This window comes from Aquarana catesbeiana, linkage group LG02, assembly GCF_042186555.1.
Source record: "Aquarana catesbeiana isolate 2022-GZ linkage group LG02, ASM4218655v1, whole genome shotgun sequence".
Taxonomy (NCBI): domain Eukaryota; kingdom Metazoa; phylum Chordata; class Amphibia; order Anura; family Ranidae; genus Aquarana; species Aquarana catesbeiana.
The window spans coordinates 614,843,184-614,867,603 of record NC_133325.1 but is presented as its reverse complement, the minus strand read 5'-3'; the positions used below and the strand labels follow the sequence as shown (position 1 = coordinate 614,867,603).

The 24,420-nt window shown below is 42.0% G+C and overlaps 1 protein-coding gene across 3 annotated transcripts in view; it reads right to left on the bottom strand.

Annotated features, from left to right (window-relative positions):
* Positions 1–24,420, bottom strand: part of PUDP (pseudouridine 5'-phosphatase) — a 634,921-nt gene that overhangs the window by 446,913 nt on the left and 163,588 nt on the right. For all 3 annotated transcript variants that reach the window (XM_073616377.1, XM_073616376.1, XM_073616378.1), the window contains exon 2: positions 1,661–1,879. In XM_073616377.1, coding sequence (XP_073472478.1) covers positions 1,661–1,879 — 219 coding nt within the window. The remainder of the gene's footprint in view (positions 1–1,660; positions 1,880–24,420) is intronic.

Sequence of the window (24,420 nt, the reverse complement as noted above, 5' to 3'; positions counted from 1 at the left end):
TTGTTAGAGAAACTTAGAGAACAAACAGCATCATGAAGTCCAAGGAACACACCAGACAAGTCAAGGATAAAGTTGAGAAGAAGTTTAAAGCAGAGTTAGGTTATAAAAAAAATCCCAAGCTTTGAACATCTCATGGAGCACTGTTCAATCCATCATCCGAAAATGCAAAGAGTATGGCACAGCTGAAAACCTACCAAGACATGGCTGTCCACCTAAACTGACAGTCTGGGTAAGGAGAGCATTAATCAGAGAAGCAGCCAAGAGGCCCATGGTAAAACTGGAGGAGCTTCAGAGATCCACATCTGGCCTTTATGGAAGAGTGGCAAGAAGAAACCCATTGTTGAAAGAAAGCCATAAGAAGTCCCTTTTGCAGTTTGCAAGAAGCCATGTGGGGGACACAGCAAACATGTGGAAGAAGGTGCTCTGCTCAGATGAGACCAAAATTAATCTTTTTGGACTAAAAGCAAAAAGCTATGTGTGGTGGAAAACTAACACTGCACATCATGGTAAGCTGGTCAAAGTTGATGGGAAGATGTATGGAGCCAAATACAGGGCAATCTTAGAAGAAAACCTGTGAGCGTCTGCAAGGTTCAGGTTCACCTTTCAGCAGGACAATGACCCTAAACATACAGCCAGAGCTACAATGGAATGGTTTAGATCAAAGCATATTCATGTGTTAGAATGGCCCAGTCAAAGTCCAGACCTAAATCCATTTGAGAATCTGTAGCAAGGCTTGAAAATTGCTGTTCACAGACGCTCTCCATCCCTCTCAAAGAGCTTGAGCTATTTTGCAAAGAAGAATGGGCAAACATTTCACTTTCTGGATGTGCAAAGCTGGTAGAGACATTACCAAAAAGACTTACAGCTGTAATTGCAGTGAAAAGTGGGTCTATAAAGTATTGACTCAGGGGGGCTAAATACAAATGCACGCCACACTTTACATATTTGTAAAACAAAATTGAACACCAGTTATCATTTTCCTTCCACTTCACAATTATGTGCCACTTTGTGTTGGTTTATCACATAAAATTCCAATAAAATACATTTACATGTTGTAACATGACAAAATGTGGCCAATTTCAATTGGTATGAATACTTTTTCAAGGCACTGCATATACATTTGCCACCATGGCAGTGCAGAAAGTATTCCTTGGAAACTAATAAAAAAGTTTCAAAATTTCCTTTCACGTAAAATAAGGATGACTGGTATATAGTAATATATACAAACACAAGATGTATACACAAATTTTAATCCTGCTTTTTTTTGTATTATTATTACATTTTCCATTTATTTTTAATGAACTGAAATAGGAAGGACCACAGGGCACACTTGCTAGTCAAGATACCCACATTTATTCAAAAGCCTGTTGATGTTATCTTAGTTATTACATTTTGAGAGAATTATACTTTAAACAGAAATGTATTGATACCCACAGTCTGACAGCTTTGGGCCTACCCTTTAATCAAACAGGAAAAAAAAGTCTGAAATGTATTTATAAGACACCATTGGCAAAATGATAAATGGAAAAACAGTACAGTGCCTAAGTTTTGTGGCCTAGCCAGGTACATAGGAGGAGACACAGATCCCTTTCCTTCAGAATTATGCACATCATGTCATTTCACAGGGCTTAATAACCTCACAATAAAATTGTCACTATACCTGGCATCAGGGAAGCAGTTGGAAAAAGCTCTTCCTGCTTAATTCGACTTTCATTCAGTAATTCTTCAGCAGTAATAGGAAGGTCGAGAACATCACGGATAATTTGAGCTGCAGGCAATGCCTTTTCCCCCATGACTAAGGATTTTACGTCCCATGTGTATTTTTTTCCAAATCGGTCACAGATTTCTTTATATATCACTGTGTAAAGGCGCTCCGTGTCTGTAGAAGAAGGCATGTAAAAGCATTAAGATGGATTACATGTATTGTTAAAGTGTGATACTAAGGGAGTTTGCATACATTCAAAATAAAATGGAAATACGAAAAAAGACAGTAACAGTTCAATTTTCCAAACTTCACAGATGTTTTTGTGACCTTGAAAATAATTTATTCAAACAATAATTAGCATGTGTCTGTTAACAAAGAATTCCTATAGGTTAATCTTAATACTTTAATTATACAGTGTAATAATTACATATGTACACACTTTTTTTGATACTTCCGTATATAATTATACCTTGCTGTAGTTAATTAAAAAGGTAGATTAATTTATGAATACCTAGTATAATTCACTTTGCAACATATCAGGAAAAATACTACCTATACTAGCAAATACCTGACATAATAACAATAATAATCATTTCAATATCATTATAAATATAATTCATTCATGGCATGCTTAAAACAAGTATATACATCAAACTACATAAATACATTTTCATAGTACTCTGTAGCTGTTTGCTACAGTACTCATGTTCTGTAGAATTTTGTGCCATGGTGACATCATGAAGCCAGACAGCACCTCTAATTTATAGCCTGCCCTTGATACATACCGTAATTACAATGCTTGACAAATAATTTCAGTGCTTCTCTTTTATGAGCCTTTTGTGCTCATAGTGGTTTAGCTGTTGGTCTTGCAAGAATAAAAACACCTTTTTTTATTTACATTTATATTATATAATATATCTGTATAACTGGATCCATGAATCCAACTGGATAAACTAAAGAACCACCCTGGTCTCATGTGTATATTTTATAACACTATTTTAATTCAGAATGCCAATAATTCACGCATGTACACATTGTCCTTTGTTAAATGTAGACTGACTGAACTCATCTGTAAATGCATAAAGAAAATGATATCTATAATTGCTGCAGCATGTAATTTAAGTACATCTGCTCCTACAGTCTTCATTTGGTTCCCCTGCAAATTTCCATAAACACCTGTTTTGCCAGCGAAGTCAACCTAACGCAGCTTCCTGTGATGGTGTGGCAACCATGCTGTATTTATATATACAGTGTTAAGTGACAATGTGAGACCCTGCCACTGTGAAAATGGATGTGGGAAGGACACAGGGTTTGCACGTATACAGACCACGGGTCTGCGGAATAAATTGTAGAATTGTAGAGTGTAGAAAACTGGGTTTTTGGTTTTGTCTGAATTTTGTTGTTCCCAGATTGGGTTCCAGGATTTGGAGATTTCAAAGAGTTTTGGGAGGGAAAAAATCTCCAACCCAGTGTCCAGGTTTTGCAGCACCAGCTGCAGTGTTACTCCCCATGGGCCACACTGTGTGAAGAGTGAATAGGTGAGTATTAAGGAAAAACTCTTAGGGTCGGTTCACACTGAGGCAGTACGACTGCCTCAGGTGACCCAGGACACGAATCAGCAGCGACTTGTAAAACGACTTCTGTATAGAAGTCAATGCAAGTCGCCCCCAAAGTCGTACGGGAACCTTTTTCTAAGTCGGAGCGACGTTGCAGAGAACGGGACGCTACTTGTCAGGCGACTAGGTCGCCTGACAAGTCGTCCCAGTGTGAACCGAGGCTTAGGCTAGGTGCACACTAGTGTCGCTGCAATTTGATTTAATTTTATGTGATTATGTAGTGCAAGTTGGTTTAGTTTTGATATGTTTTTGATACTACTGCATTTTGACTCATCCCTGTTGTCAGCCAGCAGGAATGAGTCATTGGTTTTTAAGGAGCCAATGGCCCCATTGGTTGTAAATGCAGGTGTGCACGGCCTATATAATGAAGGACCTGACCATAGCTTAGAGCTCCTGTTAGGGGGGGTGCACAGTAGACCCACTCATTCATCCATCACCATGTACCCGATAATGATTAACATGGTTGTGGGATCTGGGGGCCTCTTTAATTGTTAAAGGGGTCTTCCAGGTTATGATAAGTTCCCCACATGCAGAACCCCACAACCACTGGGCCAGGGTTATGAAGAAGAGGGCACGTGGCCTGGTATGGCTCAGGAGGGGAGCCACACTCTCGTCCCCCCTTTGCTGGCCTGCTAGGCCGCAGGGTCAGTTAAGGGCCTGGTTGGGATTTTGGGGGGACCCCACACATTTTTTTTGGTGTGAAGTCCCTCTTAAATTCCCATGTCAAACCTGAAGGGCCTGGTATAGATTGGGGGGACCCGTACACTTTTTCACTCACAGCTCCTTTGTTTACATTCTGCTGTCAGCCAGGAATCCCCCCAGCTGACAGCAGGGACGCCGGCAGGTGTCATCTCCTTAACAACCAATGACTCATCTAGTCTAGTCTAAGCATTTTCCTTTTAATATTCACCAGTCCACTCTCCCCACAGTTTGGCCCATGGGGAACAACACAGCTGGTACTGAAAAGTCTCCCAGGAAATTCATTCTGACTTTGTGGGGTGTCTTCTACTGTCCATGCTTTACGGTTGGAAACAGATTCTTCTACTGAAATGCTGTCTTTATTTGCACCAAATATGTCTACTGCTACTGTGATCAAACAACTCTATCTTTGCTTCACTGGTCCACAGTACATTGCCCCAGAAGACCTTTAAATACATAGATATTTGATGGCAAACTGCAATCCTTGGACAGCAAAGGCTTGTTCCTGGCACATTTCCTGTGTATGTTAATTTGGTTCAAACGCTTTGATTGTGGAGGCATGCACACCATCTGGTGCAAGAGTTACTTGAAGATTCCACAACTACATTTTGGAGTTCTTGGGGACTATTTTTGCATCAGTCTGCTGTTTGGCTGTATTTGCTAGGTTGCACAGTCCTGGACAAATTATCAGTCACTTGAAATCTATGACACTTGTAAATGACTTTCCTTACAGTGGAATGGTTGATTCCAAATAACTTTTCCAACTTTTAAATCCCTTGCCAGACTCGTAGGCATCCACAACCTTCTGGGAGCTAAGAGCTCTTAGGGACTAACAGCTATTTTAACCTAGGCAAGGCAGGCATGATGATATCACTCACATCTTTAGCAAAGAGAACACCAGACCCTAGATATCTGAGGTTTAATTAAGACAAGTATCACTAGCATACTTAAAGTAGAATTCCACCCCAACACTACAGACTACAGACATCCATGATCTAACACTAATCTATCTAACCCTGTAAAGAAGAAATCAGTATATATACCTTTTCCGAAGCCGATCCGACCCGATCCCACGCAGAGCTGTCAGCCGCGGATTTGCTGTGGAGATGGGTGCAGAGGAGGCAGCTGACAATGGGAGCCCCCTAGTAACTCTATGGTGATGTCACTACCCATTCATTTCACAGCCATTGTCAACTGGGTCCTCTGCAGAGCTTCCGCCGCTGGAGACTGAACCGGAGAGGCTTCAAAAAAAGGTATGTATACTGATTTCTTCTTTACATGGCTAGATAGGTTAGTGTTAGATCATGGATGTATGTAGATGCAGAGATTTTTGTGTTAGGCTGGACTTATACTCTAAGAGGATTCTAATCATTGACACCTAATCTGGAACACCAAGTTCTATCTTAACAAATTTAAAGTGGTGGCAAATGTAGGGATGTGCTTACTTTTTCCACAAACACATCATATCAATTTTATGTGTCACATGTTCAGGTATATAATGTTTGAATGAAGATCTAATGTGTTACTATATAAATATGTTGAAAAAGTCAAACATTTCCATGGGGTTGTACTTACTTTTTCACATTATCGAACATTTAACTTTTGGTGCCCAAGATTTAGTTTCAGATATAATTGTTTATGGCACAAAAATAATATCTGAAAAATCCACCACACACACATGTGCAAAAGAATTAAGAATGCTTTCAGAAATAGAAGTGTTAGGCTCCATTCACACTAGCGCGTTTTTTGATGCATTTTGCATTTTGCAGAAATGCACGGGAATTTTTTAACATGGGTTCCTATGGAACATGTTCACATCAATGCTTTTTTGTTTCTCTGCATTTTTGGAAAGGGTCGGGGACTTTTTTTCATGCAAAAAGCAGCGTTTTGCATGTAATGTATTTCAACGGACAAGCATCAAAAACGCAAGTGCACCGTTTTTGCAGCGTTTTTGATGCGTTTTTGCCGTTTTTTTTTTTTTAATTTTTTTTTTGGACTGTATACAGTAAAAAAAAAAAACTGTAAAAAAAAAAAAAAAAACGCAAAACGCCGCAAAAACGCTGTAAAAACGCTACAAAAACGCTGCTCAAAAACGTGGCAAGCATGAAAAAAAAAACTCCAAAAACGCTCAAAAGCAACATGCATAGGTGTGAATCGAGCCTTAAGGCCTGGTTCACACCTATGTATTTTTTAGTGCATTTTCAGTTTTGCAGAAATACACTACAGTCCATTTAACAGTTTTTCCTATGGATGTAGTTCACATCTTTGCATTTTATGGAAAGGGCCAGGGACGTTTTTCTGGTTTTTGGCTCAATAGACTTCAACGGATCAAAAACATGTAGTGAAAAAACGCAAAATGCATCTGGAATATGCAAACTGCAACCTGCATAGGTGTGAATCCGGCCTTACAGTTTATTTTTTAGTTTATTTTTATCAATTAACAAAATAGAAAGTAAATGAACAGAACAGAAATCCAAATCAAATATTTGGTGTGACCAATTGCCTTCAATTTTTTTTTAGGTACACTGGCAGTGTTTGAAGGAACTCTGCAGGTAGGTTGTTCCAAACATCTTGAACTAATCCACAGTGGATGTAGGCTGCCTATGCCTATATTATATATATATATATATATATATATATATATATATATATATATATATATATATATAATTTATATATACAGTATATACAACAAAAGATTCCTCTTACTCCAGTGCTGAGGGGTGATGGCTACAAGCCACTTGAGGCATACCTCGGAGAAGGCATAAAAATGTCTATCCCACGGTTTGTGTAAAAGGATTTATTGTAAAATCAAAGTATTCCAAGATTGGAAAAGGTTAAAACATGGCTGACAGACAATCAATGTTAAACATCATGCTTGATATTGAACATCAATCTCATCTAAACCTCAGCAGGCTGATTTGGGCATATCAGGGCCATTGCTGGGGACAACCAAAAGGTGTATAGGTGCCACATGTTGCATGGGCATCCACCCAATGGAAGAGATGAAAGACCACTGGTGGAACCCGTAAGGGTCAGTGATGTGGAGAGGCCCACAATAGACCAGACATTGGACTCCAAACTGCCAGAGGATGTAGCTGGTGTAGTTGGGTGGCACGGTGGATGTGACATCACCAAACAGAGCAATGTTGAACCGACTCACCACAACAAGGCTTGGGTTTGAACAAAGATGCAGTTGTAGAGCACATGGAAAGCTGTCAGCAAGCTGTAATACTGAAAATGCGTTTCGGGCGTGGCCCTTTATCAAATCATGTAGATTGGACAGCCTGGAAAGTTTAAATAGGAGCTACGGGGCATGGAAATTAGGTCTTAAAGGCACAAAACATCATTTTGGCTCCTGAAGCACCAAGCACCATAACTTTTTTTTTTTACAAAATGACAATCTTACAAGGCACACAATAACTAATAAATAATCAGACTTAAATTTAGAATTAAAAACAAAAAAACAAAAGTCAATGACTTCTTTGAGGTATGCCTCAAGTGGTTTGTAGCCATTACCCCCCCCCCCCCCCCAGCGCTGGATTAAGAGAAATCTTTTGTTGTTTGTTCTTTTGCACAACACCATCCGTGGTTATTTGGTTCCCCTCTAGCTGCAGAGGGCTAACCAGTGGTGTATTTAGGTTTTGTGTTGCCCTAGGCCTAAACTCGTGCACCCTCTAATTTAAATATGACCCACCACTTTCTGTCAAGGCCACACCCCTTCTTAAGACCCACCCTGTCATCTGTAAACCACACCCCTTCCTCTTTAGGCTCCACCCTTTCCTCTCTATACATTAACCTCTTCCCGTTCGCGCTATAGCCGAATGACGCCTATAGCGCAGACCTACTTTGCCAGGAGGGCGTCCATAGACGTGGTCCCGTGCTCGAGTGGCCTGTGCGCCCCCTGCAGGCCATGCGTGGTGCGCTCTGTGATCAGCGAGTCTATGAGACTCGGCTGATCACAGATCGGAGTAAGGGGTGTCGATCCTGACCCCTTACCACGTGATCAGCTTTCAGCCAATGACAGCTGAACAGCTGATCATGTGATAGAGCCGTAATCGGCTATTTTTTCTCCTCACACTGATAGCGTGAGGATAAAAAAAAGCTGATCACCAACGGCTGTGAGAGGGACATCATTTCTGATCGTGGAGAGCCTCTGCAGAGGCTTCTGTGCCCACCTGTGCCACCTACCAGTGCACAACAGTGCCGCCTACCAGTGCCCACCAGTGCCACCTACCAGTGTCCACAGTACCACCCATCAGTGCCCACAGTGTTATCTATCAGTGCCCACAGTGTTACCTATCAGTGCCACCTATAAATGTCACCAATCAGTGCTTCATCACCAGTGCTGCCTATCAATACCACCTACCAGTGCCCAGTGAAAGCTATCAGTGCTCATTAGTGCCACCCATCAGTGCCACCCATCAGTGCCTATAAGTGTCGCCTTATCTGTGCCTATCAGTGCAGCCCATCAGTGCCCATCAGTGCAGCCCATCAGTGAACATCAATGAAGGAGAAAATTTACCCATTTGCAAAATTTTATAACAAACTATGAAATATGTTTGAAAGAAGAACTATGCACTATAAGTGCATCAAGGTCACCCTTGAAGGATTTTTATACTGGCCAAAAGTAAATGTATAATCTCAAAAATTATTTTGTATAAAAATGCACTACAGTGCCAACTTTATTAAACATGTAAAAAATATATATATAAAAGGTAACAATAGAAAATACAGTTATACAGGGTACAAATACACACACAATATATACATCCAATTGTATACAGAAGATATGACACCCCTGTGCCTACAGCCCGCATCCTAAAAGTGGAAGGTCAAGCGGATGGAAGTATACAGCACGTGACCCGACATGTTTAGGAAATAGGTATGTATTACTCCTTCATCAAGGGGTTTACAATTGGGTAATCAAATCTCTATCTGTAATGTAAATTTCAAAAATAGTAAAAAAATATCGTCATAAATTATATGCGACTACAATTTTGCGATATATGCAATTTTATAATTGTAAAGAATAGTACAAAAAAGTTTCCAAACAACTGAAAAACTAGTCATACTTACATCAATCTGATTCATGAGGACAAACAGGTGATAACAAAACGGAAATTAAACACCAGAGGTGAAGCAGGCTGGCTTAGAAAGTCCACAAAACATGAGATGGGCGGCCAGAGGTGCAGGGCATAGCCTGCTTAATGTACAAAAAAAAATGCACAAAAACAACTTAGTAAAGATGAAACAACAAGAATTATCATAACATATTCATCACAACACAAGCAGGTCAAACGTATTTTGAATAAATACTGGCACTTATTAACAATGGACCAAACTTTGGCCCCCTTTGTTCCCAATGTCCCAGAAGTTACCTACAGGAGACCGCCATCCATAGGAGACAAAGTAGTCAACAGTGAGTACAAAGCCTGTAGAGGCGATCCATGCAAAACACTGGGGACCTATATGTGTGGGGCATGCCAATATTGCCAGTATATGGACAGACGGAAAAACATTATTCTGCCCAATGGCCAGCTGTTTTCTCCTAGGCATTATGTTAACTGCAAAACCTCTGCAATAGTATATTTGTTAACTTGCGAATGCGGGTGCTACTATGTGGGCAAAACCATAAATGAGTTTTGGAAACCCATTTACCAACATCTTGGCACCATACGCAAACGCGATCCAGACTTGCCTATTGGTCGCCATATGGCAACGGTTCATCCTTCATCGATCCCCAAAATATACTTTCTAGCCCTTGATCGCATCCACTTCAATCCGAGAGGAGGCGATTTTAACAAGCGCCTTCTCCAGTGCGAACTGAGATGGATACACAGCCTACGGGCAAACTATCCACCTGGCCTCAATGGGGCCTTTAACTTTAAACCTTTCCTCCCCGGCTTTTCATCGGGGGTTTGTGAGCTGGATTTGTAGGGCCCCTCACATATGGTTCGCTGTCTGTTCATGTTTTCAAATTTCATTTAATCTATTTTATTTATTTTTTCTTTATTATTATTTTTTCTTCTTTTCTTTTTTCTCCTTCTCCACATGTCATCTATTACCACATGCAATGTTTATATTAGACATTTTAGGATAGATACAGGAATGGATATAGGCTACCATGTCCATATATACCTAGGTCAGTCCTGACCAAATTGATTGCTACACTATTGTTTGCCTATATATCACACGTATCCAAGTTTTCTGTTTCTTTTTACCATCATTTGATTGAATTGATTGCTATTTAACTGCTTGCATGTAATCATAGTTTAATATTTCATCATGTTTCTCCCCTTTTTTTGTCCCATTTCATTTATGTACAGCAGGCTGGCTTTGTTCATTTTCCATCTTATCCACAAGATGGCGCATGTTGCCGAGTGCGGATCACTTGCGCGCACACCGACACCCGGCGGGTAAGCTCCACACATGCATGGCTATGGGGCAGCACCAGTCTGCCTGTCCCCTGGGCCCTTTGCATGTGGAGGAGCTCTTTGACGTGTCCCCATGTTGGCTTCCTTGCTCGCATGGGGGACCGTATGCCCGCCGGTGGTGTTGCTACTCGTGACATCATCACGCCCCCGGGGGCGTGGCTACGCCACACGCCTTGGCGTCAGGGGGACGCCTCGATCTCCACACACAGCTGCTAGCTATGCAGCTGATATCGTGGAGTGGACACTGATTGGCTAATGCCTAAACAGCTGTCCTTTATGAGACGCAGACACTCCTAGGGCACCTGTCAGTTTTGAACTGCTGCCCGGAGGTCTGCGTCTCAGGAGATTAGCTAACAACCACAAGGTAATCAAAATACTCTACAGATTTTACATACATTTGAAAACTGGGAAAATTTCACCCCATATGGTTCTCTACTATGGCTCAGTGACTGTTGTTTCTCTCAGCCAAATATGGGCTTAATTATGCGCCCTGTATACTTATGATATTATATTTCAAACACACAGATCTCAATCAGGCGTCCCTTATGAACGTGTTGCGGCGCTATGCCCTGCATCTCTGGCCGCCCATCTCATGTTTTGTGGACTTTCTAAGCCAGCCTGCTTCACCTCTGGTGTTTAATTTCCGTTTTGTTATCACCTGTTTGTCCTCATGAATCAGATTGATATAAGTATGACTAGTTTTTCAGATTGTTTGGAAACTTTTTTGTACTATTCTTTACAATTATAAAATTGCATATATCGCAAAATTGTAGTCGCATATAATTTATGACGATATTATTTTACTATTTTTGAAATTTACATTACAGATTTGATTACCCAATTGTAAACCCCTTGATGAAGGAGTAATACATACCTATTTCCGAAACATGTCGGGTCACGTGCTGTATACTTCATCCGCTTGACCTTCCACTTTTAGGCTGCGGGCTGTAGGCACAGGGGTGTCATTTCTTCTGTATACAATTGGATGTATATATTGTGTGTGTATTTGCACCCTGTATAACTGTATTTTCTATTGTTACCTTTTATATATATATTTTTTACATGTTTAATAAAGTTGGCACTGTAGTGCATTTTTATACAAAATAATTTTTGAGATTATACATTTACTTTTGGCCAGTATAAAAATCCTTCAAGGGCGACTCGATGCACTTATAGTGCATAGTTCTTCTTTCAGTCTTATAGGATGTTGGCTCCCTTGTACATACTTTGCTCTCACCCTTTTTATCTTTTATGAAATATGTTTGTTTGTTTTTTTCAAAAAATGTGGTCTTTTTTTGTTTGTTTAGCAAAAAATAAAAACCCAAGTGGTGATTAAATACCACCAAAAGAAAGCTCCATTTGTGTGAAAAAAATGATAAATATTTCATTTGAGTACAGTGTAACATGACCGCGCAATTGTCATTCACATTGTGACAACACTGAAAGCTAAAAATTGGTCTGGGCAGGAGGGGGGTTTAAGTGCCCAGTGAGCAAGTGGTTAAAAGTGGATACTAAGTGCCTATTTTTATATTTTGTTGTTTTGTATACCATTTCAAATGTTGTATCTATTATTTTTAAGAGATAGTCATCATCAAATAAAATAATGAAATGTGCAGCCTCGTCGGTGCCCAACGTTGCAGCCTTATCAATGCCCATCAATGCAGCATATCAGTGAGGCCTCATTAGTGCGGCTTCATCACTGGCGCCTTATCAACGCACATCAGTGCAGCTTATCAGGGGCCACCAGTGTAGCCCCATCAGTGCTACCTTATTAGTGCCCATCAGTGCCCATTAGTGCAGCCTCATCAGGTTGTCACCAGTGCTGCCTTATCGGTGCCCATCAGTGTGGCCTCACCACCAAAGCGGCCTATTAGTGCAGCCTTATCAGTGCCCATTAGTGCAGCCTTATCAGTGCCCATCAGTGCGGCCTCATCAGGGGCCACCAGTGCTGCTTTATCAGTGCAGCTTAAGAGTGCTACCTCATCAGTGGCAATCAGTGCAGCCTCATCAGTTTCATAATATCACAATTTTGTGTATATGAATTATGTATGGATTATAGCACAGAGCACTTTGCAGTACATTCGTTTTCACTGAATGTTGACTGTTTAAGAAGTTTGCATTGATTTCAGCATGCATGGAGCACTTTGCAGCAATGAACTTTCATTTCAGCATGCATGGAGCACTTTGCAGCAATGAACTTTCATTTCAGTATGCGTGGAGCACTTTGCACATAATGAAATCAATGCAAACAGTCCACATTCAGTGAAAGTTAATTTACTGCAAAGTGTTCCATGCATGCTGAAATCATTACAAACTCATTAAACTGTCCACAATGTTTGCAGTACATGAATTATCACTGAATGTGGACGGCTTAATGAGTTTGCAGCACGGATCACTTTAGCACAGATCACTTCATTACAATATGATCTGAATATTAATTCAATCCATATTGAGCACTTTATATTGGCTGCTAAACTAAATTAATTGTACCTGCAGCATTGCTGCTCTCACCGCCACCTGAGGTTTCCCTCGTCCTCCTCTCTCTCCTCCTCCTCCTATCGTCACAGACAGACCCCACCAAGGCTGGGAGAAGATGCATTGTAAGGATGCCGCATGGAGGGTAGGCGGAGCATTAGGCTCCGTTTCCGCCAACTTAAATACGTGCAGCTGGTCTGGTCAGTCACTAGCCACTTTATGAGGATGACAGTCGCTCTCCTCCCCCTCAGCCTGTACTGCCCCATACTGCCCATAATAATAAGTGCCGAACACAGCAGCCGGGGACTGTATATTTTGTGTGGGAGGCGGCCGCGGGGCCGGGACTCGGGATAACGGGTCAGGGGGGCTTTTTTGTGTGGGGGCGGACTATTTGCCCCCCCCTGCAAAGCACCGACATAGGCCTGTGCCTTGTCGGCCTGGGCCAAAACACAACACTGGGGCTAACATTCATTATACAGACTGCCATATGTTGATTCTCCATACAGCGCCTGAACTTTTTAGGAGTACACTCATGGTATATATACGTACACACACAGTATCTCACAAAAGTGAGTGCATCCCTCACATTTTTGTAAATATTTGATTATATTGTTTCATGTGACAACACTAAAGAAATAACACTTTGCTACAATGTAAAATAGTGAGTGTACAGCTTGTATAACAGTGTAAATTTGCTGTCCCCTCAAAATAACACAACACACAGCTATTAATGTCTAAACTGCTGACAACAAAAGTGAGTACACCTCTAAGTTCAACATGGCACCTCATGGCAAAGAACTCTCTGAAGAGCTGAAAAAAAGTATTGTTGCTCTACATAAAGACAAGACCCTGAAACTGAGCTGCGGCACGGTGGCCATGACCATACAGTGGTTTAACAGGACAGGTTCCACTCAGAACAGGCCTCGCCATGGTCGTCCAAAGAGGTTGAGTTCACATGCTCAGCGTCATATCAAGAGGTTGCCTTTAGAAAATAGAGGTATGAGTGCTGCCAGCATTGCTGCAGAGGCTGTTGTCCCAGACTTACACTGTTATACAAGCTGTACACTCACTACTTTACATTGTAGCAAAGTGTCATTTCTTTAGTGTTGTCACATGAAAAGGTATAATAAAATATTTACAAAAATGTGAGATATATATATATATATATATATATATATATATATATATATATATATATACACACACACACACACACACACACACACACACATATATATATATATATATATATATATATATATATATATATATATATATATATTTATTATGGCTGTTACTGCTTAAAATTTTCATGTTTGATTGATCGATTTTTTTTTAATCGATTAATTTCGATTAATTATAGCACACATACAGATCCAACTACTTTTAGCTGATTTAGCACCGTTGTTATGGCAACAGCCGAAGCCAGACATAGCAGGGCATGGCTAGGATGTCACACATCATAAACTCAGCCTCACCGTGCCCATAATCTCAGCCTTACCGTGCCCATAATCGCAGAGTCACTGCGCCCATAATCCCAGCCTCACCGTGCCCATAATCTCAGACTTACTGTGCCCATAATCGCAGCCTCACCATTTCCATAATGAAGTCTCACCGTGCCCATAATCGCAGCCTCACCGTGCCCATAATCGCAGCCTCACCGTGCCCATAATCGCAGCCTCACCGTGCCCATAATCGCAGCCTCGCCATGCCTATAATCGCAGCCTCACCATGCCCATAATGGCAGCCTCGCCGTGCCCATAATGCAGTCTCACCGTGCCCATAATGTAGTCTTACCGTGCCCATAATCGCAGCCTCACTGTAGTCAGTTCCTGTGCCTGGATTACACAGTCTGCGGTCATCTCCCGCTGTGTGTCTCGGAGCTGAGTGTAAAAACTTTGGCCGCGCTGTGAGAAAAGTCCTGCCCTCCTCCTAGATCAGCTCGCGTGATAGGCAGAACACTGCGTCTATCACACGAGCTGATCTAGGAGGAGGGCGGGACTTTTCTCACAACGCGGCCAAAGTTTTTACACTCAGCTCCGAGACACACAGCGGGAGATGACCGCAGACTGTGTAATCCAGGCACAGGAACTGACTTACTGTGCCCATAATCGCAGCCTCACCATTTCCATAATGAAGTCTCACCGTGCCCATAATCGCAGCCTCACCGTGCCCATAATCGCAGCCTCACCGTGCCCATAATCGCAGCCTCACCGTGCCCATAATCGCAGCCTCGCCATGCCTATAATCGCAGCCTCACCATGCCCATAATGGCAGCCTCGCCGTGCCCATAATGCAGTCTCACCGTGCCCATAATGTAGTCTTACCGTGCCCATAATCGCAGCCTCACTGTAGTCAGTTCCTGTGCCTGGATTACACAGTCTGCGGTCATCTCCCGCTGTGTGTCTCGGAGCTGAGTGTAAAAACTTTGGCCGCGCTGTGAGAAAAGTCCTGCCCTCCTCCTAGATCAGCTCGCGTGATAGGCAGAACACTGCGTCTATCACACGAGCTGATCTAGGAGGAGGGCGGGACTTTTCTCACAACGCGGCCAAAGTTTTCACACTCAGCTCGCAGACACACAGCGGGAGATGCCCGCAGACTGTGTATGACATATAGTGAAGGAGGGGGAGGGAGCGGAGCGCTGCACTGCAGCCACAGCTTGGCCCAAAGCGGCCGCAGGGCAGGCAGCCTACCGATCAAAAAGATTAACGATTAATCGAGAAATTAATTGTTAATTTCCGCAGCCCTAATATATATATATATAGAGAGAGATCTTTTTCTCTCTCTCTGTATATATATATATATATATATATATATATATATATATATATATATATATATATATATATATAATCCATCCAACAGAAGTCTTATATGTACAAATCCTTTAGCACACTTTAATGGGGGAAAAAAATGGAGTAATGCAGCCCCAAAAGCCCACAGGACATATATCACAATACTGCTTCAAATCAGCACAAATTTAACAGACCTAGCTCTGATAGCTTCAAGATTGATAGCCTAACTGAAAGAAAAAAAAAAGTGTACACTTGGCAGTACCAGGTGGTGTTCTCAGCAAGTGAGAGTTAAAGATAAATTGAAGGCATATGGCTTAAGCTGTTGCTGTCCTACAGCCTAATTTATTACTGATGCAGTGGGAACTAAGAGACAAATAAAAGGAATAGACAACGATCTGAGGGCAATGTGGTCCTCGTACATTTTTAAGATCAAGCCAGAATAATAAACTGCCTCTGGTACAACAATATAAACAGGCAAACAAAACCACAGAGCATCAAATTGGAAGCCAAATCGTTTATACGGGTTACCACCATCTGATAAGACCTATTACTCACACAATTTATGCTAATGTACATGGGTACCATTCTTAGACTGCAATTTATCAAGCTCAAATTCCCTGCATTGGATAAGAATCCAGTGATGCAGCCAGTTCATGCTAATGTGTGATTGATGGGATTAACACTCTGTGAATCCTGGATGTAATGTTTATTAGCGATGCCAAATACAACTGTGAAATCCCTTGAAGCCTGCAAATAGACCCCTATTACACCTATGGTGATAAAATAGTCTTGTGGTAGTTATGTTTAAGCTAGATTTTTCAGTGCAGAAAACTGGATAAAAATAATACTGGTAGTGAACTGAATAACATTTACGGGTTCATGTACTAGGCAAATAGGCTATTTACTTTGCAAGGGAAATTGTACTTTGCAAAGGAATTTTCCACAAATCTAATATTGTGACATTTTATTTTGCAAAAAATACTCAATCACGTGCAAAGAAAATACAAAAAAAAGAAAAAAAAATGTATTTCACTAATGCAACTTAAAAGGTGAAACTAATATATGAGATAGACTCATTACATGTAAAGCAAGATAGTTCAAGTCGTGATTTGTCATAATTGTGATGATTATTGCCCCGTACACACAGTCGGACTTTCCGACAGAAAATGTGCGATCGGAGCGTGTTGTCGGAAATTCCGACCATGTGTGGGCTCCATCGGACTTTTTCCATCGGATTTTCCGACACACAAAGTTTGAGAGCAGGCTATAAAATTTTCCGACAACAAAATCTGATCGCGTCAATTCCGATTGTGTGTGGCCAATTCCGACGCACAAAGTGCCACACATGCTCAGAATAAATTCCGAGACGGAACAGCTCGGTCTGGTAAAATTAGCATTCGGAATGGATATAGCACTTTCGTCAGGCTGCAATGTTTTAAATAGTTTAATGCAGCGCACTCTCTTCTTCTTTATAATGCTAGAAGAATGAAGTAGTTTTGCTGCTGATATTCACACAGATTTCTCACAAACTTCTTTCTTTATTATTTATCGTGATTTCATCAATATAATATTTGTATTTGTCACATCTGATTCAAATTTTTTTTTTTTTTTGGTTAGTATTTTTTTCAAGCCTGATCTTTTTTTTTTTTTTTAACTCCAGAATATTTTTGGGTGTGTTTTGTGTGTCAAGTTACCACAACACCATTATTATCTTGTATTATTTAATCTTCAGGAGATTGTTTGGTGTTGGTGTCTCTTGTTAATTTCACATTGTATTTTTGAAATGTACCTGCCTCTTCACAAACAAACTGTCCTTTTTGAAGGAAAACACACATAGGCAAGTATCATTGAAACAAAGAGGGAGGCAACGCTAGAGAAACAGCAGGAATTGGCAAAGCCTTTGGCCCCCAGGGCAGACATCAATTATTTCCAGGCAAAATTGGTGGCCTGAGGAGTCCATATATAAGGGAGTGCAGTCTGGTCCAGAATTCCAAGAGATGCTGAACAGCTGCAGATGACATGCATGTCCCCAGGCAGTGGTCATACAAGAGCCTGCATCTTTTGTCAGACCAGACTGAACCCAGGCCATCACTCTCTGGTCTTCCTTCTACGCGGTGTCTTTGGTGGTGGAGTTGTGGCAGGAGGAGGAGGAGGAGGAGGAGGAAGAGGATGGTCTAACTCACACAGGTGGGTTTTGTGTGTGATTTCACCTCTCACCCCCTTAGTTAGTGTTTTGTAAAGAAGGTCCTCACATATGAGGCGTTGACCCTCCTGCATGCCCTGCAGTTTTGTGGCAGCCATGGAGGCAAAGGCCTCTTCAGGCGTGGGGAAGGCTCTGAGGGATGCAGAAGCCTCCTGAATCAGCCTGAGTGCTGAATCCTCCACGTTACTCCCCTTCCTCGGTCTTTTGGTTGGAAGGTGGAGGGGAGGAACCTGCGATTCTGTCAGGCTCCTACTGGGCCCGGCCTTCTCCTGGCTACCACTTCCCCCCGCCTCCTCCTGGCTGCCACTAACCCCCGCCTCCTCCTGGCTGCCACATTCCACAGCCTCCTCCTGGCTGCCACATTCCACAGCCTCCTTCTGGCTGAGGTCTTCCTGTGTATGAAAAAGGGGTATAGTTTTAGTTTTTTCCTTCATCAATCACACACAATATTCACCTCATGACTGTTGCAAATTGAATGTTAACAAATATAACAGACTATCATTCTGAGCCCAGCATTTTTCATTCTTGTCCCAATTTTTTGTGCCCACTACTGTCTATTGATATGTAAAACACTTTATGAAATCAGCAATTAGTGATCAATAATAACATTTAGTAAACATTATTTATTTATTGCCCAGAAATCTGCAGAAGAATGCTATACCTGACTCAAGCTGGGCTCCTCCACTTCTTCCTGGCTGGAAGTCCCAGGTTGGACATCGGAAGCCTCAGCTGGGGTGGAAGGAAGAGTGGAGAGGGATTCCCTGACTTCAGTCTGGTCTGACAGAAATTGCAGTCTCTCATAGTAACACAGCCTGTGGATATAAATGTCATCTGCAGCAGCTCCAGATCTCTGGGAATCCGCAACCTTCTTGTGCTCCCTAAGATAAGTGCTCCTCAGGCCACCAATTTTGGCTTTTAAATACAGGATGGTTGCCGTGGGGACCACTGGCTTCACCAACTCCAGCAGTTTCTCCAGCGCTGCCTGCCTCTTTTGTTTATTATTGTATTGGGGGTGTTTCACCTGCCACAGACAGGGCAGCTCCCTGTATTTGTCTATGAACAGGGGGAGGAAATTGTAGTCATTGAAGCCATCCATTTTATCTGCAAGACACAAGACAAACCCTAATGTCAGGCGAAACTCTCCTAATCTTGTCACAAATATAGGCCTCAATCTAGAAGCAGTATAGGCCCAAGTATAAATCTTACCTTCTTTATCACGATCGGCGCCTCCGATACTCCTTCCTCCGCTCACAGATCGTACGTACTACGCACGCGTGTTACGCTTTATATACACTGCGCATGCGTGAATCTCCGCCCGTCCCTTACGTTCTTGCTAGTCTATTTCCCGCCCCTTCTTGTTAGGCGCAGTGGGGGAAGAGCACATGGTAGAGACACAGCAGGTGCGTGCTAATTACACCAACGAGGTGGAGGAGGGGAAGGAAAGCCCAAAGCCAGAAACGTCCCGATCCCGGAAGAGATGATTTAAGGCCTCAAATATGTCCTTTGGGGAGATGTTGGACATCCTGAAGAAGGCCGACTATGACGGGAAGTATAGACCTTACCCCAACCCCAATCTCAAAAAGGCCAAGATAATGGCGAAAGTGGTCAAAAGTCTGCATCAGAATTTTGGGGTACGGCGATCCAAGGATCAGCTCAGGAAGCGGTGGTCGGACCTCAAATTAAGGGAGCATGAGCAGTACAGAAGGATCAGGAGAGTGCTGCAAAAAAGTAAGTAGTTGTGCTGTGATCCCATTCTTTATTTTTATTAAGTTGTGCTTTTCTTAACTGTTGTACAGTTTAAAATAGTAACTTTCATGTTCATGGGCACATTATTCATTCGTATGAAACAGAAAACACCATTGTTTTGGGCATATGCATTTGAATACATTTTTACTAGCCTACTTCTCTTAAAATAATTTTGTTGTGTAGATGGGTTTGTAACTAGAATGAAATGCAAACTAGATTCTGTTTAAGGAGAGGACACTCAGCAGCTGTTTACACATCTGGACACTGGAGCACTAGTGTGAGACACAAAAACAGCCTTTTTATTAGGGGGCCCACACAGGTGCTCCAGTGTATACTATAGGGGTGTCTCCATCTGTGAAGCTTGTACAAAACAGGTAAGTATTCAAGCTTGACAAAGGACAAAAATATTTCTTCATCTTGGAACTCTGCCAAAATAGACAATTGTACCCCACTTCCAAGCAATGTTTCATATTCCTATTTCTGCCATGAAATATCTGTGTGCTAAGTATACCAATTTTTTATTTACATAGGGGGAGAAAGGACTCGGAGGACACCACTCATCCGAGGAGACCACAGACCCCCCACCTCAGGAAGAAGGTGAAATCCCCCAAAGCCAACAGGAGGAGGAGGAGGAGGGAGATGTAATCAAAATAGTCACCACAACAGGTGAGTGTCTGCGATCACAGGCTCAGATAAGAGATAGATGCCGGCATATTTCTAATACATTGTGTGTTTTTGTTTCTATATTTTTAGGTGATCGTGATGTTGTGGATCCAGGACATTTCACCAGTGAAAGTGCACAGATCCTGATCGGGGAGATCATGGGGTGTAATAGGGACTTGGAAAACATCCTGAAAAACATCAATGATGTTCAAAACAAAATGAAGAACATCATTGATGTCTTAGGGAGAGTTTAAAACAACTCCAAATCCCTTCCTTTTTTTGTGCTTTTTGGAATCTAAAAATTTCTCACATTTTTTTACATATTCTCGAAAAGCCAAATTTTGAAGATGCACACAGTGTGTCAACATGTGCTATCTGCCATCACGGGAGATAAATGTATGCGTTTTGGGGGTGCAACCCCTTCCTCAACAATAAAGTAGCTGAGAGGAAGGGGTTGCACCCACAAAACACGTCCCTTGATCCCCCATGATAGCAGCTAGCACATGTTGACATTCGGCAATTTGTGTGCATCTTCAAAATTTGGCTTTTCCAGGGGTGACTTCACCCCATCTGAACGCAATACCAAACAGTTTATAAATGCTCATGTCTGATATTGCCTTCAATTTATAACAAAGTTGAACTTTGTAAGTTCCAGGTTTGTGTATTTCTTGTTGGTTTTAAACATGCCTGTTTTACCTTAAATGGACATTTCTACTTTTGTTTAATGTGACCAAAAAATTGTTATACAACAAACATGTTGGTTTGTTTTAAAAAACCTTTTATAAATGCACATGTGATTGTGCTGGTATTAAAAAGATTGATAATCAAGAATGTGTGGATTATTGTTTCAATGCTCGAAAACTTTTTTTGTGGTTAAATTGTGGTTTTCTGTGACAATGGGGGTTATTTCCTAAGGGCAAATCCACTTTGCACTACAAGTGCAGTTTCAGTGCAGTCTGAAAGTGTCTTTGCCTTTAGTAAATAACACCCAACAGTGCTTTAGAATGTTACACAATCATGCCATTTTCAGGACTACCCACATTTCAGTCAGGGTCAGCTAAAAGAAACACAAGCAGTAAAATATTTCAGCAAATATTTTAGTAGTTAAAATTTTTTTTTATTTAAAAAATGTCTCAGACATTGTTTGGCATATCGATGGCCCCCCTACCGGCAAAGTATTCAAGGTATCTTAGACAGATCTCAAGGGGCACTCAGGGGGGGCAAGCCAGGACAGCCAGCTTCAAGTGCCGTCATGGTTGGTTCATTTACATGAATTCTGGATTCAGGCCCAACTGAGGCAGCATAGTTCCAAGAATTTCTCCTTAAAAAGTTGTGGAGAACAAAGCAAGCCAGGATGATGTGATTCAGTTTATACTCCGCCACGTGTATGAGTGTAAGAAATAGGCGGAACCGGCTGGCCATGATTCCAAACGTGTTCTCCACCACTCTTCTGGCTCTGTGCAGCCGGTAATTAAAAACCCTCTGGTCCGGGGTGAGGGTCCTCATAGGGAATGGCCGCATAAGATGGTCCCCAAGCGCAAACGCTTCATCCGCAATGAAGACGAATGGGAGTCCTTCCGCATTGTCTTCTGGAGGTGGCAAGTCCAAGCTGCCATTCTGGAGACGCCTGTAGAACTCCGTCTGGGCAATGACTCCACCATCTGACATCCGGCCATTCTTTCCCATGTCCACATACAGGAACTCATAAGTAGCCGACACCACCGCCAACATCACAATACTATTGAACCCCTTATAGTTGTAATAGTATGACCCCGAGTTGGGTGGTGGGACAATGTGGACGTGTTTCCCATCAATTGCCCCTCCGCAGTTAGGAAAGTCCCACCGCTGGGCAAAGTGGGAGGCCACAGTCTGCCATTCCTGTGGGTTGGAAGGAAACTGTGGAGTCAAACAAGAAAAATAAATTAATAATTTTGCACATAAACATGGAAAGCAGATTAGACACAAACATTCTTGGCCAACATCAGTATAACATTTATTTTAGGGAGTATTTAAAGACAAAGGTATAAGGTCCACCTATCAGATTCCTCCCCCCCCCCCCTCATGGGCCATTTCTAAAAAAGTTTTTTGGGGGGATATGTTTTGGACAGGTAACCCTCTCCACTTCATTGAGAGATGAATGCCTAAATAATGTGTATTAGTTTGGCCAGCCCCTCCTTACTTACACTATTGGCAGCCCACTGGACAGGTAAGAAGTGTCATAATACAAAGAGATAAATACACACTGTACACATTTAAGCACATTTTGACATTCTGCTATTACCTATCAAGATAATAATAGGATACCAAAACTTTAAACAGTACCATTTGAAAGTATTCAGACAGGCCCTTGCACTACATGCTTTGGGGAATTCATCCATAAATATGACCACAAAAGAGGTGGGTATAGTGTGTATGGGTTTTGCAAAGTCAGCAGATAGAGGATTGGTATCAGCTGAATTAGCAGTTGGGGGGAGGGAGGGTTCCAAATGATTTTGGGACACAAAAAAAGCCTCTGGCACTCTGCCTGAATTTAAAGCACAAATCACAATTTACCACATTTTAGGGGGTATTTAGGGTAAAGCACTACTATGGAGCTGACAAAATACATTGTTAAGTGACTACATGAGGTGAATATAGTGCCAGGAGAGCATGCTGGGGAGGTAAGTGAAGGCAAATATGTATGAAGGACAAAAAAAATTACCTAAAAATCCAACTTGCATGAGGACAAAGGGGACATTCACAGCATATTACAATCATGGTAATTAGGGAATGAGGAAAGAAATACAATATATTATCAAACATTAAATACAATAAAATTTGATATTAAAGGATAAAAATCTTACCTTAATATACTCCTTCTGCAGGACCTGGATGATGGCAGAACAGGTTTCTGGGATAATGATCCCCAGAGCCTGGGGGGAGATGCCTGTCGAGAACTTGAGGTCCTGCAGGATTCTCCTCGTCACCAAGTACCGCAGGGTGGTGACTAGCCTCTGCTCTGGAGTGATGGCTTGCCTCATGCAGGTATCCTGCCTGCTAATATAAGGGGTCAGCAAAGCCAACAAATGGTGAAATACGGGGTCCGTCATCCGGAGAAAGTTCCTGAAATCATCAGGATTATTCTTACGGATCTCAGGGAGCAAAGGCATGTGACAGAACTGGTCATGCTGGAGCAACCAATTCTTGGTTCATGAACTCCTCCCCACCCTGTTCATGGACTGGGCTTGTGTCAAAGTAAGGACTCCAACACCAAGTCCCCGCACAGCACGAACTCTACGAGGAGTACGTATACGCAACATGGCTAGAAAACGGTCGGCTGCTCAGAACGAAGTAACAGAACGCACTGAAGAACAGCAAGGCCTGTGAAGAGCGATCTGAAAATCAGTAACGAACTAACAAGAACACAATGACAAGTCAAGGGTAACTCGCTGCATGCACTGAAGACCAGATACAAACCCACAAGCACAAACTGAACAGCAGAAAACGATCTGAAAACCACAAGTCTGAAAAAGCACGAACCGTCTCTCACCAAACTTTTACTAACATGAGATTAGCAAAAGGAGCCCAAAGAGTGCCTCGCTTGGTTCTGAACTGCCCTTTTATAGTCACGTCGTACGTGGTGTACGTGACCGCTTTCTTGGCGATCGGAAATTCTGACAACTTTGTGCGACCGCGTGTATGCAAAACAAGTTTGAGCCAACATCCTTTGGAAAAAATCCATGGATTTTGTTGTCGGAATGTCCGATCGTGTGTACGGGGCATATGGCTTACAGCTCATGAAAACCCAAAATCCACAATCTCAGAAAATTAGAATATTGTGAAAAGGTGCAATATTCTAGGCTCAAAGTGTCCCACTCTAACCAGCTAATTAAGCCATAACACCTGCAAAGGGTTCCTGAGCCTTTAAATGGTCTCTCAGTCTGGTTCAGTAGGAATCACAATCATGGGAAAAACTGCTGACCTGACAGTTGTGCAGAAAACCATCACTGACACCCTCCATAAGGAGGGAAAGCCTCAAAAGGCAATTGCAAAAGAAGCTGGATGTTCCCAAAGTGCTGTATCAAAGCACATTAATAGAAAA